Below are 16,347 nucleotides of genomic sequence, written 5' to 3'. Positions count from 1 at the left end.
GCTGATTAGATACAGCAAAGATGACTTTGCTTCCTTGACTAGTTACATTAAGTGGCAAAGGTGATGAGACATCACAATGACATCATCTTATATGTGACTCAGTCCTAGGGAGTAAAGCCAGCCCCCCCCACCCCGTTTAACCTCCTATGGAGAGGCCCAGATGACGAGGAAAAATGGGCAGCCCAGGGAGCTGAAATGACCCCCAGAGACAGCTGAAGAGAAAAGGAGGACTTCTGTCGTATGGCCACAGAAGATTAATTCTGCCAACAGTCTGGAGGAGTTTAGAAGTGGGCTTTCCCCACCTGAGCCCCTGATGAGCCCTAGTGAGGCTAGGACCCCAGCTGACATTGGCTATGCCACCTGGTGATGCCCTGGGTAGACCGCTCCGCTCAGCCCCCGACTTCCCCCCGCACTAGGCCTGAAGTCACTTGCTGTGCAAAAGGTACCATTGACCCACAGCTGACTCCTCCATCATGCAGGCACAGACACAGTCACTCCGTGTGCCCTGTCCACATTCCTCAGCCACAGATTTCACCAGCCTAATAGATGGTGGTTGTTTTCCACTACTACAGTTTGGAGTGGCTTATTACCTAGCAACAGACAAAAAGGAGCAACATCCTGTACTAGGCCTGCTCTGGGCACTCCACAATAACCCCTCCCATAGTCCTCTCTGCAGAGGAGTGGTGAATCAGTGAATGAGGAAACTGAGGCCAGACTCGTTAAATAGCTGACTGGAGGCTACAGTGAGAATCCCTGCATGCGTCTCCGGCACAGCGCACATGCCACTAATGGCTTGAGCGTTGTATCAGTCATCAGTTACCACGTAACAAATTACCTCCAAAATTTGGTATTTCCAATACCACAGATGGTCTCAGCTTCTGTGAGCCAAGAGAAGGCCTGGCTCACTTGGGGACCTGTGGCTCTCAGATTTCACTCAGGTGATGCCTGGGATGTGATCATCTCAAGGCAGGGCTGCTGGCAGACCTCAGGTCCTGCTGAGAGGCTGCCTGCCCCCTGTTCCTGCACATCTGGGCCTCTCCAAAGGGTGCCAGCTATCTTGGGAGTGAGCAGACAGAAAAGCTGGAGATGAAAGCCACACAGTTTTGTGACAGAATCACGGAGGTGACATCTCAACCCTTTTGCTCTGTTTTGTTAATAAGAAGCAAGGCTCCAGCAAGCACTCAAAAGTAGGAGATTACACAGGGCCTGATTTCCCAGAGGCAGGGACCATAGGGGCATCTCAGCAGTGCCTGCCACAGGGGCTGTGCTGCGCACTGAACCCGGCATGAGAATCAACAGTCCCTCTGACACCCACTTGGAATCCAGCTCCAAATCCAAACCAAGCTGGGCTCCTCTCCTTCCTGGTGCTCAGTCTCTGACTTGAGAAAATCATTTTCTGTGATGAAGATTTTTATGTGCTCGCCAAGAAAGCAAATTCATTATCACCCCGCCTTTGCTCCATCACATTCTTGACACAGAGCTAATTTTCTTTAATGCCACATTATTCTCCCACTGTCATATAAGTATGGCTCTGATTTGTAAAATGCTGTCACCTCATTATTTGACCATTGGAGACTTTTAAAAAGTGGTGATATAAGAATCATATTTCAGTTTTATTTAATTCAGATAAAAATGAGCTTAAGCATGAGGCTTTAATGATGCTTATTTCCAGCTAGTTCTTCCACCTCTCAGCTCTAAGGCTTCCTGCATGAGTTTCCTGTGCCACTTGCACCTACCTCATCTCCCTTCTGGGTCCCTGTTAGGCCTGGGCAGCAACAGAGCCTTACAGTGTTACCCTGCATCTTTTCCAGGTAAGAGCCACATGAGCAAGTAGACACTTCAGATGTTCACAAACTATGACAAACAATATTACAAGAAAGCCAAGCATGACAATAATGGACATCAGTTACAGATGCCCACCACAGGGTGCAGAGGAGAGAGCGCCAATAGGCAGGTCATGGATATAAAGTTTAAACTATTCCATGGTGTGTTCATGTTTGTGATTTTTTTTTCTTCAAATTAAGTTAAATCATAATCTGAGTCCTCAATAGTCTCTTGATGGCCAAAAGTACCATCTCTACACCATGTACTACCAACCCAAGGGGGAAGCAGAGGTGCTGAGGTCACACTGAACAGAATATTCTAGAAGGACCCTGCAATTTTCAGCTCATGCCAAAAATAAAATAAAAAGAGCTGAGGATAAAGCTCAGTGGTAGAACACCCTTGAGTTCAATCCTTAGTACCACAAAAAATAAATAAATAAAATAGACATTATACAACACAAAGGAAAACAGGGAAATATATGCTAAAAGGATAAATTTTTAATTTTCCTTTGCTTAGAAGGGTACTAAACAACAAATATAAGAAGAAAAAAAAAAAAACATGACAACCTGAGAGAAAAATTATAAAAAAAAAGGAGTGTGTGTGTGGGGGGTGAAGCCCTAAAGCCCACATGCTGACTGGGAGCAGTCCTAGGTCCCTCACCGGGTTAGGTATGGCTCCCAGGCATCTTGTGTACTCTGCTACAGCCTCAGAGGGAAGCCCCTGAAGGAGCCCAGAGAATGTCATCCCAACATACTGCTGGCATGCTGAGTGTATTATCAAAGGAACTCTGGGAGCAACCAGGCAGGAGCCTAACTCCACCCCCACCCACCCCAGAGGGGTGGTAGATCAATCACCTCCGGTCCCAGCTGAACCTGCATTGCAAAAAGGCAGGTCCATCGGGGCCTGGAGAGACTCACACCCCACTTTCCTCTCCATTAGTCTCACTCAGTATTCCATGGAGAACTCTTTCCAAACCACTATCTGTTCCGCAGCCTGACAACTTGGTCCCAGGCCATTGGTACTAAATTCCCCCATGTCATTAACTATCCTCCTGATGTTCCCCATGACCCCTTCCCTTCCAGAAAATGGCACATAAGCTAGTAAATCACTTTGGCCAAGAAGGTGAGTAACTTTGCATAGCTTTTCCCTCCTTCTAATCTCCCTGCTGCCAGCTCTCTTCAGTGAGGCTTGTAGGGAGAAGGGACTTTCCCTTCTGCCCAAGTACTGGCCAGTCCTGAGGCCAAACCCCATCTTCACTGCTATAAAACACAGTGGGGCAAAGACCCCTGACTATCAGTGAATTCACTTCACAGGACAAGCACAGTAAAGGCACACCGCAATGAAAAGGGGAAAATAAAAGGAAATCTTTGTTCAGCAAATATTTCCTGAGCACTGACTAAGGGCAGGCCACATATGGCAATCCCTACAGGGCGACTCCAGCAGGCAGTTCCTCCCCCTGCATATATATATGCAAATATAAGCATATGACTCATCAGGCAGTGAGAAATTATATGACAACAGATAGAGGCAGCAGGGGCCACCAAAGTTTCCTGGCTCCAGGGCCAGGGCAGGCTGCCCAAGGAAGTACAAGTCTTTGCAGAAATCTGAGCAAAATAAAAGAGTGAGTGTGAGGATTTGGAGACACCCAGGCAGAGGGAGCAGGGGGTGTCAAGGTGTACAGCCCTGCCTGCTGCTGGTGTTAACAGCAAGTAACTACAAAGAAGGGCAACAGAGCCCCGAGGCTGGGGTGCTGTGCAGGGGAGCTACAGGAGCTGTCAGGCTGAGCAGAGAATTGATGAAACTTCACATCCAGGTTAAAGGGATCACTGTTTCTACCAGGTGGAGGCAGGAGTCAAGGACAGAAGCCTGAGAACCCAAGGGGGGGCTGGGGAAAAGTCTAGGCAGAAGGTGGTAGAGCAGGGGGAGAACAGTCAAATTCTAACTAGTTATCCCTCTGTTCCATGAGGGATGAGTTCCAGATACCAAATGCCACAGGTGCTCAAGTACCTTATATGAAATATGTAGTATTTTCATAGAACATGTATGCACACTCCTATATTTTGCTAAACAATCCTCTAAGACAAGAACTCTGAGGCAAGGAAAGTGTCCCTTGTCTGAAGTCCAGAGCTCTGTCTTTTCTAAGGCAGACCTTGCACCTGTTTGATCCTCAGTGGCCCTGCACATAGGTTATTTGAACCACAACCTCCCTCCTCTTCCTTCCTCCATTAATACCCCCTTGAGCATACTTTACTGTATGAACTTGCTTCTACTGTTGGCATGCATTGAGGGGTAACCCTCATTGAGTCATGTTCTTGGGGGTAAACCCTACTAGAATCCCCTCCACTAGACTTGACAAACCTGTGACCTTCTTCCAGCCCACAGAAAGTAGCAGATTATGTAATGTCACTGCCATGGTTACACTGAGATTTCGGAGTCCACTTGGCAGACCCAAGGAAGAGGTGGGAGGTGGGAGAAGACTCCTGAGAGCCTTGAAGGAACAAATGGCCCTACTGTGTGAGGCTTCGAGGGAGCCATGTGACACCTCTAGAACTCCAGCTGACACCAGCAGGGGCCCTTGGTTTTATAAATTCAAGATGAGTTTCATAAAGTAGATTTTTTCACAGTTCAGCCTCTGATAAGATGTTGGTCTTAGTGCAGTGAGATCCTGGCAGAAGACCCAGTAAGCCAGGCCTGGCTTCTACAGAGATGGTGAATTAAATGGGGTTGGGGGTGATTTTTTTATCAGCATAGAACATGAATATAACTACCAATTCTATTCACATGGCTGTATTTGATGCTGTCCAACTCATAAATTAAGGGGGAAAGTGTCATTTTCACCTTGTCTGCTTAAGACAGTATCTGAGGGTGAGGCTAAATAGACATTCTCATACTTTGCAACCTTTATGGAATATAATTTTACCATTCCTTCAAATGTACAATTACATATATCCTCTCACCAAGCAATTCCATTTGGGGGAGTTTATCTATAGGTATGAAAGACACCCCGTTTATGAAAGACCCCCATTACCCTGTCCAAGGAGAATCACACGAAACACTGGCTGCAAAAGCACGAGGTGGTTTATTGAGACACAGGCGCCTGCGGGTGCCCAGCAGAACCTCAGTCGGAGCTTTGGTGAACTGGCACACCGGGCTTGGGGATACAGAGATTTTTATAGGGTTTGGGACAGGTTTTGCGCGCGGGAAGCAACAGGTTTCTTATTGGTTTGTTTAAATCTAGCATATAGGCCACCTAGGGGGTACAGGTCTGCATTCCAAAAACCACAGGTCTGCATTCTATTCTTTCTGTTCCTGCTTATCTGTTCCTGTTTATTCATTCATGCCTCAGGATGTGGGTGCTCTGTCCTTTCTCAACCGGTTATATGGAAAGCACATCCGGTGCCTGAGCCTGTTTATGACAAGCCCGTTATCTTGATTTCATATCTTGGCCTTAGGTAACTGGGCTAACTGGGCTAGGGTCTTTCAGGTACACTTGAATATGGATAACAACACAAATACTAGGGGGTTCAGTAATCATGGTTTGTGATAGCAAAGACTAGAACACTGCCTAATTGTCCACCAACAGGGGATTGTTAAGTGTATTACAGTCCCTAGAAATGCTAAACAGACTTTAAAAGAATGAGTAACATTTTTACATACAGAAACAGAAAAAAATCAAAAATATATTTGAAGTTAAAAAAGTCAAGGTGAGGGGCTGGGGCTGGGGCTGTAGTTCCATGGTAGAGCACTTGCCTTCCATGTGTGAGGCACTGGGTTCAATCCTCAGCATCACATAGAAATAAATGAAGATATTGTCTATCTACAACTAAAATTTTTTTTTTAAAAAAAAGAAAAAAAGTCAAGGTGAAGAACAGTATCTACACTACATTAAAAGAAAGGTAATTTCCACATCATTTTTAGACAAAAAAATCTATTATTACAAAATAATTATAATACTGTAATTACAGTATTATATTTACTATCACATTTAAAGTGAAAAAAAAATGTGCTTTTCTGATGCCCTAATAATCATACAGCAAAAATCACAAACTCAACTGATATGAAGCTTGGGCAGGAAACTTAAATGAACAAAGAAGGACCAGAGATAGGAAAACTGTGGGGATTGGGAGGACCTCAAAGTCAGGTGCCATCCACAGGTCCCTGTCCAGAGTGCAGGGCAAGGCTCTTCAAGACCTCACAGCTCTCCTCCTGCCCCAGCACTGGGTAAGGCCCTTTCTAAGGACGGTGTCAAATTATTTTCCAATTTCCTGAGGGGGACTATTACTATTCTCATTGAAGCCAGATTTAAAGATGAGTAGTTAGTGTAGTTAGGTATATCCGGTCTAAAATCGAATAAAATAAAGAAAATGGAGGCCATTATTGAGAATGGAGTCCAGGAAACCAGAGCAACCCGAGGGGAAATTGAAATGTTAATGTGCCCAAGGCCCGAACCCATTCTAAGGAACTGTTAATGAAGCAGCTCCCAGCAAACAGGGAGGTGCTAATCAAAAGCAGCCCCAGGCCCTTCCTGCCCAGATTACTCCTGCAGCCCACCTATCTCCCTTGGGCCTTCCCACCTGCATTCTATCACTGCAGACAAAGGGAAACAAAAGACACGAGTGTGGGAAAGCTGAAAGAAGACCTTAGCTATAAAAAAAAAAAAGGGAAGACCGCCCTCTTCCACAGATTCCACCTTTTGGGTCCTCTTCTTCCTCAGGGGAGAAGTCTTTTCTGCTGTCCTTTAATAAAGCCTTCCACTTTCCACTCTAAACTTGCCTCCCCAGTGCTTCTCTGGTGTTATACCTCAGCATTGGGGGAAGCAAGGACTGTAACCGGTAAACAGCGGTAACATCATTTTACAGATGAAAAAGACTGCAATTCAGGTTAAGTGGCTACTCCCAGAACCGCACAGTAGGACTCCTAGGACTTGTTTGAGCACCTGCTCTCTTAAACTCTCACCACCTACACTTGAGCAGAAGCACTCCCACCCAACTGCTTTGGGACCACCCCAAAATCCTCGAACTGGTGGGGCTGTAACTCCACCCTACAAACAGATAAACAGAAGAATGCACACACATCCAAGTTGATTTCCGTAATTGTAAGAGGTTAGTTACGTTGGAATGCAGCTAACACGTAGGACTTATTAAACTGTTCCTTTGAGATATAATTTGCATGTGTGAGATTGGCCCGTATTAAGTGTCCAATGGCACGAGTTGTACTTATTCAGCTGATCTTCCCTGCCCCAAAAGTCCCATCCGCTCCTGCGCAGTCAGTCCAGCCTCAGGTGCCCACTGATCCGTTTAGATCTCTGAAGTTTTGCCTGTTCTGGGCATTTCATAGAAATGGAATCAATAACCTGCGACTTTGCGCCTGGACTTTCCACTTGGCATGAAAGCTCTGGCAGGCCGCAGCCCTAGGCCCACCCGACCCTCGTGCCCACCCTTCAATCCTCCTGCAGTTGGGAAGCCAAGCTTCCGGCCCAGACCTGCGGAGACTCGCCCCGAGGGGCGGGGTTGACGGGCAGGGGCAGGCGCGCGCTTGAAGCCCCGCCCAGAGGCGCTGCGCTGGCGGGACCCGGAAGGCGCGCGCGCCTGCAGCCGGTAAACTCCGGCCACTTCTCCAGAAGGCGGGACGAGTGGGTGGAGCCAGGAGGGAAGAGCACCCGTCTCCAGCCCCGCCCATCCGGAGCCCGACCCCAGCACTTGGGGCCGGACCGGGAAGGGCACGTGGCCCCGGCCCCGCCCTCCTCGCTCGGGCCTTCTGCTTCCTCCCGGGTCCGTAGAGTCGGCACCTGCGCCTAACCGCGCACTATGGCTGCGCTGTTGGCACTGCTGCTCCCGGCGGGCAGGATGGGTGCCCGGGTCCGGCTTCGTGCCACCCGGCTCCTGGGCGCCACCACCCGCTGTCCCCCGCCGCCCCTGGCCTTGGCCCTGTTAAGGCCTGGGCCAGACGCCCGGCTGCTGCGCACCGCTGGTGGGGACTGCCGTGTCCACCAGGTAAGCCTCCCACCTCATCCTGACCTCCGATCCCCTGCTGTTAGTGGCCAGGGGCAGGCCACTTCCGCTGCAAGGACAATTTGCACTTGCAGCTCCCCAAAACCGATCACCTCAGGGGTCCCTGAGTCCCCACATCCCTATAAACCAAGAAATGGCTCTTCCCAATAGACAGTAGGTGAAACTGAGGCTCAGAGAGGTATTGGTGGCCTGCCGAAGGTCACACAATGCCCAGCGTTCAACCAGGACAGTGGTGTAACAAGAGAATCTTAGGGGGCCTAGACTTATTGTGAACTTCCTGATGTGGCCTTAGGTGTTGCCCCTTTGAAGTCCCATTCAGGCCTCCACACTAGAGCACTGGCCAAGGAGAAAGTTCCTCCGGGTGCTGCCTTATCTAACACCTCCTTAGCTTGCTGCTCCACCCTTTTTATCTAACTAGAAGAGCAATCTTCTTCAGGCAGAAAATCCATGGTGTGGAACTGTGTCTTATTCTGGTTGCCTTGCATGATGCTCAATGAAAACTAGTTTCCATTCAGAACAGCTTTCCTTTATTTATTTTTCTTTTTCTTTTAGTGGGTCTCTAATAAAGTAGTAGTGAAGTTTGGAGATACAGGAATAGCAAGTCAGGACCCACAGCCCCAGTCCTTCATCAGGGTGCCTCTAACTCTGCACTCTGGGTTGTATGCCTGACCCAGCATTGCTGACCTGTCAAGGGCTGAAATTAGCACTTTCCAGACAAGAGTCTGGGGGAAATTCCATGGGCTAATGCAGGCCTGCCTGAGCAGGGTGCCTCGCACAGGGGCAGCCCGTCCTGAACTTTCCTTAATTAGTTTTCTAGTAAGTAGCAGTGGGATTTGTTTGGCATATGCTCTTTCTAAGCCTGTCCTCCAGGTGGAGAAACATCCTCCCCTGCCCTCTCCTCTCCTGCCTGGTGCATGGCACAAGGGCCTTGCCTCTAAATCCTTAACACAGTCTTTGGAATCCACCGCATACACCAGGCTGCCTCCTATTGATTCTTTATTATTACTTACTTATCTTTTTTAGTTGTTGCTGGGCCTTTATTTTATTCATTTATTTATATGCAGTGCTGAATATATGCCTCATATATGCTAGGCAAGTGCTCTACCACTGAGCCACAACCCCAGCCCTCCTGTTGATTCTTCATCGTTCAACCTAGGCATCCCTTCCTTCAGGAATCCTTCCCTGACCACCAGTGATGCCTCAGGGGCCTCCACTGGCTGCCCCTTAACCCGTGGGGCCAGGCTTCTCTGCATTCTTCATCTGGAATGGCCTTTGCTTGTCTGTTCTGTCAGCTCCATCATCCTCATCCCCAGCCCAAGCCCTCTCCTGATAGGGTTGTGTTCACACAGGAGCACTGAATGTGGCCTCGATTAAATGCTTTCACTTTTCTGTTTCATCACCAGTAAAATGGGATGTTAATAGTTCACACTTCATAGCGTGTGAATGTAAAATGAGATAATGTTCATTCCTGGCATCTGGTATCTCCTAAATTAACATTAGCAATTGTTAAAATCACAGTAAATATATTTTATATAAAATATAGGGGCCTATGATTTTATATAAAATATAGGGGCCTATGATCTGTCCTTGGCTGTCCAGCTCTCTAATAGATGGGTAAAGTCAAGGCAGGATCAGATCCAAACTGTAGTTTAAGACAAAAAGATATTGATCTCCTTGAGAAGACCCTTGTCCAGGATGGCCTGGAGCAGGTGAGAAAGAGGGTCTGGCTTTGGATGGAGCCCAGCCAACCCCTCCTCCGCTGCTTCTAGCTGCATGCATTGGAAGCAAGAAGGCTAAGCCCAGCTGGGGTCTCAAAATATATCAGGCATTTCATTAAGTGCCTGAGAGACATGCCCACCTCTGCCTATAGTTAGGAGCTCTGTTAAAGGGAGCAGTAAAGCACAGAAGAAACCAGCCTTTTCCAGTTAATATGATCCACACTCATGTAAAGCCTGCAGGAATAGGCCACTGACCCCTTAGGGAGGGGACAGGATGCCTAGGCAGATGACTCGCCCTCTGAGCCTGTCCTCTCCTCTGCAGCTCTGGCCTCCCTCATTGTAACTTATAGCTTTCCTACCAGGAATCCTGCCAGGTGCTCCTCCATAGCACTTGTCACCTCTGCCAGCCCTGGTATTTCACTTTTGTTTGTTGTCCCTCTCCTCCTGCTGGACCATAGGCTCCTGGTGGGTTTTGTTTGTTGCTGTGTCCCCTGTACTTGGAACAGTGCCTGGCACTGAGAAGATGCTCATGAATATGCAAGGAATACAGTACAGTTGTAAAGGCCTTGGAACCAGACTTTAGGTTTGAGTCCCAGCTTGGACAGTTCATCTCTGTGTGATCCTTGGTAAGTTATGCAGCCTCTCTGGGCACTCAGGATTCTCTTCTGTTTAGTGGAGGTGCCAGGAATGCCTATCTCACAGATGTGTGATAAGGATTATATGAATCTATATTTCCAAAGTACTCAGAACAGTGCCTGGTACAAAGTAAATGCAGTATAGTGTCATTACAATTTAGCCAATGAATAAAAATAAGTGTCAGTCCAAAATACGATGTCAACTTGTAGGCAGGGTCCTAGGTTCATTCTTCCAACCTTCTTGCCCCTTCTCTAATACAAATTTTGTTCTTTAATATTATTGGGGCAGGGAAGGGAGCATCATATATATGTGGATATGAAAGCACTATGAGTATGGACCCTCATGAGGGCAAGGAAAAATAATGCACAGTGCCCTCCATGTCCTGCAAAAAAAGGACCATTCCTAAAGGAAGACAATTTTCCAGAACTCTCCACCTCTGAGGAGAAGGAAGGAAAGTGGTTGCCAGCCTCCATTTGCTTGGTCAGCACATGTCGCTTCCCCCTGTCCTTAAGGTCTCTGACCAGCCCTGCACCCCCAGGCACAATGGTTGCCAACAGAGGTCGACTTGTTCTGATAAACAAGCCCTACTGCCTCTTGTGGTGATGGGACAGCTGCCAGAGCTGATAGGATGGCAAGCCACAGGCCCTTCCAGGGCTAAACCTGCTATTAAACCGATGGTGGCTGAAAGTCCCTTTCAATTCCCATCCTTGACACTTGGCCCACTGAAACTCAATTATGTGCCAGTCTGTCCTTTCACCAGACTGAGCATAGTGTCTCTGTGGAGGGCCCTTTTGTTTATACCCTCTAGTTTGGCAAAAGGCCTTCTGGCCATAAAAGAAAAATCAAAAGGCAGCCAAACTTCCAGCTACATTGCAAGACAATGAATGGTAGGAATGAGACATTCCAACAGGATTAACAGTTTCCTGTTAGTTTCAAAGAGGGTGATATTTGATAGAGATCTGAAGGTGGCAATGGAGGACCTCTTAGAGGAGGTGACATTTTCATTTCCACATAAAATATGTGAAATGGAAAAGCAGTGGGACCCTCCCCTTCTGTCCTGGGGTGAGCAGAAGAGAAGATCAGCCAGGGGAGTATGCCAGACTGATCCCCTTAGAATTACAAAGCCCAGTACCAAGCCTCACCCTACTCTGTAATACCATACCGCATAGAAAAGCTCCCTAGATCCCCATTAGTCTGCAGTGTCCACAGACAGAAGCCTTTGAGAGAAACAGCATCTGGAGCCTCACCCCAGACATGATCAGCGAGAGGCCCTGCTCAAGCATTGGCTGCCAGGGCAATTCTGGAGTAGGCCAGAAGTCCCAACACCTGGCTGCCAGAGCTGTGCAGGCACAGGGGGCGGGTTTGGAGACTTTTGTCAGGCCCATATCATGTCCATGCCTCTTTGCCATCTGAGAGCCTGACCCCATCTCCTGGGCACTGTGGCTGGCATGCTCCTTCCCCTTGCCTTGCAGTGTGCTCAGCTGTGGCATGCTCTAAAACGGGGGAAGCAGTGCAGCTGCAGGCTCTGTAAGCAGAGCAAGCTCACAGGCTGTGCTCGCCACCTGCCTGGACCAGCTCTAGGGACTACTGATGAATCTTGGTTAAAAGTGCTCTCTTACTGAGGTTTGCATTTTCCAACACAGGCATGGTTTGTTTCTCTGTTGTGTTTTTTTGTTGAATGGTTGTTTTTTTGTTTCTCCAGGCCTGGTAGGTGATCCATAAGTATTAACAGATGCCACATTCATTCATACAGACTTCTGTACACATCCTAGTCAATTGTCCAAGAATTTGGACCCTCCCTGTTTCAGATCTAAGGTGTGAGTCTTGGTCCTGGAGTAAATAAGCCATAGCTTTTGCCCCATGTTCTTTTTCAGTAGTGTACAGCATGGTGGTCATGTGCCCAACATGACCATCAGGTGACCTAGGCTCTGATCTTAATGACTTTGGGCCAGTGACTGTGCTGTTCCTCTGTAAGGTGGGAAAAACAGTAGTGTCTACCTCAGCAGGCTGCCAGGAGGATGAAAGGAAACCAAATGGATATGGTGCAGTGCAGCAGAGGACCACCTGGCTCAGAGAAAGTACCTAAAGGAGTATCACTGATGTCCCCCAAGTAAACAAGTCCTGAAGTACAGGAGTCACTCTTGCTGCTCTAACAGACACATGCAATCACTGCTAGAGGTCATCTAACAGGGTCTCACTGGCTAAAGTCAAGGGGTCAGCAAGGCTGGTCCCTTTGGGAGGCTCCAGGAGAGAATCCATTTACCGCCTCCTGCAGCTTCTAGAGGCTGCCTAGTTCCTTGGCTGTGGCCCTGGCCTCCATGAGCCAGCAGCATAGCTTCTCCAGATCCCACCTGCCATCCCCTCTCCCTCTCTGGCACCGACTCTCCTACCAACCCTTACAAGGACCCTGTAATGACATTGGGTCCACCTAGATAATCCAGGATTCTCTCTCCATTTCAAGATTTTTAATACACCTACAAAATTCTTTTGCCATGTAAATAGACAGGTTCATGGGTGCTGGGGATTGGGATTTGGACATCTTTAGGTCCATCATTCTGTCTGCCATACCTAGAAGGTAACCTTTGGTTGCACAGAGACTAAGTGAAACTTAGTCTTAGCTCACTGAAGAGAATAACTGACATTTTAGGGGGTGAAGAAGTGAGTATACAAGCCAGTGATGACCACCAACCTAGTCTGCCTTCTTTGGTATATGTATGCACAGGACCCCAACAGAGCCACTGAGACAACAGGCAGCAACACAGGTGGCATAGAAGGAAAGCAAAGCAAGTCACAGCAGCTGAAAAAGGTCTTTCAAGAATATGGTATAATCGGCGTATCTCTGCACATTGGGATCTCACTCATCTCCGTGGGGCTGTTTTACATGGTGGTCTCCAGGTAAGGTTTCTGATGGTAATAGGTATATGTTTTAATGTCATGTAAGATCCTATATGAATGAGAACTTGATTCCTTTTTATTCCTCCAGCTACTTTTATAGGATCTTTAAAAAAATGTGATAAATTTTACAGCCAAACAAATTTATTAACTTAAACCCTTGCTATAATTGTGTTTTGTTTTGCCTCCCCTCCAGTGGTGTAGACATGTCTGCGATCTTGCTCAAACTCGGATTTCAAGAGTCACTGGTACCGTCCAGTGTGGCAACCAGCACCAGCACGTTTGTGGTGGCCTACGCAATCCACAAGCTGTTTGCACCAGTGAGGATCAGCATCACGATAGTCACTGTGCCCTTCCTTGTCAGATATTTTCGGAAAGTAGGACTTTTCAAACCTCCAGATGCAAAACCTTGATGGGCACCTTGGTCCTCAGCACTGAAACCCTGTTTGTTTTAAATTACCTTATTTGAATTAGTTTTTAATATTGTAGGTTTTGGGGGGGTGGTAGGAAGAGGCCTGTTGTTATGTTCTCATGGGTTAATTTTACCTTTGCCAGCCAAAAGCAGGTTTTTGAATAATTGTAATTTTTTTTTTTTTTTGCTTTTTAGTTTGTTAATGCTACTCATCAGAGGGCTTTGTACATGTCTGTCAGCAAGACATCACAAATGAGCTAGCATCTCAACACCACAAACACCTATAGATCATTCCCTCTAGAAAACCACTGGTAAGGGTGTAACTGCAAAAAACTCAGGGGGCTAACCTTTGCTCAAGTTCTTAAAAAGCAATGATTGATTTAGCTGGTTTTAAAAATTTCCCCTCTTGAGTTACCATCAACGGCCTGCAGTTTAACTTGCAATGTTCTACAAAACAGCTGCTTGTGCTGCACAGTTAATAGAGCATAACTTAACAATGTGTGCTAATTCCACAATCTAAATTTAGCACCAGCCCCATGACCCGCATTACACTTTTGGGAAAAGAAAGCATTTCTGCTGTTTCACTGGTCCCAAAACACTTTCAAATCTGAACATGGGGCCCATCTACAATGGCTTTTCTGAAGTCAAGATCATTTCTCTGTTCAGGTAAAACATGGGAACCTTGTCCAAGAGCATCACTTGGCTTCCAGTGCCCATATTCACAGAGGAATTTGGCACATATGAAAAGCTGAGACAATCTTTGCTTAACTCTGTTTCAAACTTCAGATATTCCAGAAGTCACAATGTTTACACTAATTACTTTTTTAAGCTAAAATTATATACACTTCCTTTAAAATTATATACACTTCCTTTAAAAAACTAGTAGCACTTAGCCAGGTGTAGTGGTACACACCTATAATCCCAATGACTCAGGAGCCTCAGACAGGAGAATTTCAAGTTCAAGGGAAGCTTGAGCAACTTAGCAAGACCCTCAGCAACCTAATTAGTGAGACCCTGTCTCAAAAATAAAAAGCTCTAAGGATGTAATAAAAGCACTCCCTGAGTTCAAACCCCAGTACCAAAATAAAAAGAAAACTTTTAAGAAGGCAACCGTGAAGTAACACAAACCAGGGAGTGGAGGCAGCAGGTATAAATTAGTCCACCAAGCCAGTTTCATCCAGCCAAGGGCAAGTGTCAGGAAGATGAGACCAGAATTAGAAATAACTGAGGCTTCCCCCCTGTGGGATTCAGCATCAATTTCTTTCCTGGGGGCTGTGCTCTGATACAGGGTCTTGCTCCACACTCTGGGAACCCGGTTTTAACAGTTACTCTGCTGCATGTTTGAAGGTTGCATTTATCTTTCTGACTCACCATTCCTTTTTTTTAAGACTAAAGGAACTATTAAGTGACTACATTGGTTACTGAGTCTGGCTGTTGACACTTTCCTAGTTAACCCATAGTTGCCCAGGCCAATCAGTATCTGTTAATATTTAAAAGAATTTCTATGGGTCAGACATCCATTTGCAATATCACTTTATAGTGGAACTATATATTTTTCCCACTTTAAAATTGTTAGTCCACTTCCAAAAGCACTGATTTGAAACTGGAACCTAATTCCAAAGGATATCTCCACAACTGAGCAAGATGCCCAACACCAGTGCTAATTTCTCTTATGGTCTAGACAGCCATTAAACAGTGATCTGTCAGCCTTGGGCTCCTAACCCCCATATGCACCAGTCTCCCAGATACCTAGCAATGCCTATGCAAAAAGCTGACCTTGCCGCTTGAGGTGATGCACTATCATCCCTGCTACTTGAGAGAGTGAGGCAGAAAATCGAAAGCTCAAGGCAAGCCTTGGCAACTCAGTGAGACCCCGTCTCACAATTTAAAAAAGGCCTGGGTGTGCAGCTCAAATAGAGCACTCCTGGGTTCAATCCCCAGTACTGCCAAAAAAAAAAAAAAAAAAACACTATAGTCTTACAGGACTAAGGGTTTAAATCTACCAGTAATGGGAATGGAAAAAACAAGCAATAATACAAATCATAACAAATAGCCATATCACTTCCTCACCCCCAATCCCATTCTACTCCTGTGGCCAAGACAAAAAAAAAAGAGAGAACAAGGTCAAAGGATCAGGGAAACCAAGCAATCACCAGCAAGATGTACAGACTGCTTGTATTTACATTGTTTTTAATGGAACAAAAGGAATGAAACTGAACTATTTTAAAAATGCAAGCTGTTTGCCCGATTTTTTAATCTGACATAGTAAAACGTTCAATTCTGTGAAATAAAGTTTCTGAAGATTTTGTTTTCTGGTAAACCATGATTGTTGATCACAAACAGCACTGACCAGGGTGCCAACGTGCTGCCAGTGAGCTACTGGTGCTGGGGAAACATCCTGAGCATACTTAGCTAGCATCACTGCCATCGCATGGCACTGAGACAGACAGGGCTGGATTGTACATGAAGTGTTACTACTCTGGTCTCAGAGTGGCTTGCCTTAAGGGGCTCACCTCTGCAGTTTCACTCAGTCATGTTTTGAAGCCTAATACTTTGTCACTTAGATGTGGAAGTTTCTTTGTGCTGGCCACATTGACATATCTGAAATCTAGTCTCTTGCCTTGATTCAGCCATGAAAGCAACATTTCTCTACTCTGTCCAAGTTAAACACTTCCACCTTTCCTTCATTGCTGTCACCCTATCTTTGGTTGATGGACAGAGGACACCAGGAACTACAGACTATCCAACAGTCAAGAGGGTGAGATATGCTCTCTCTGCCACAAAGTCAGGGAATGTGAATTTAACCTGGGGCATAACCTGTTCACCACAATGAACAGGTGGTGAAAATATTAAT

General features: G+C 46.5%; 1 protein-coding gene across 1 annotated transcript; it reads left to right on the top strand.

Annotated features, from left to right (window-relative positions):
* The first annotated feature begins 7,528 nt into the window (after nucleotides 1-7,528).
* Nucleotides 7,529-15,785, top strand: Fam210b (family with sequence similarity 210 member B). Its single transcript, XM_026406783.2, has 3 exons — nucleotides 7,529-7,817; nucleotides 12,912-13,084; nucleotides 13,278-15,785. Exons 1-3 carry the CDS (start codon nucleotides 7,632-7,634, stop codon nucleotides 13,492-13,494), a joined length of 576 nt encoding a protein of 191 aa, XP_026262568.2. The 5' UTR covers nucleotides 7,529-7,631; the 3' UTR covers nucleotides 13,495-15,785.
* The last annotated feature ends 562 nt before the right edge of the window (nucleotides 15,786-16,347 follow it).

The sequence above is a fragment of the Urocitellus parryii genome, chromosome 6, assembly GCF_045843805.1.
Source record: "Urocitellus parryii isolate mUroPar1 chromosome 6, mUroPar1.hap1, whole genome shotgun sequence".
Classification (NCBI taxonomy): Eukaryota; Metazoa; Chordata; class Mammalia; order Rodentia; family Sciuridae; genus Urocitellus; species Urocitellus parryii.
This window is presented reverse-complemented; position numbering and strand designations above follow the sequence as displayed.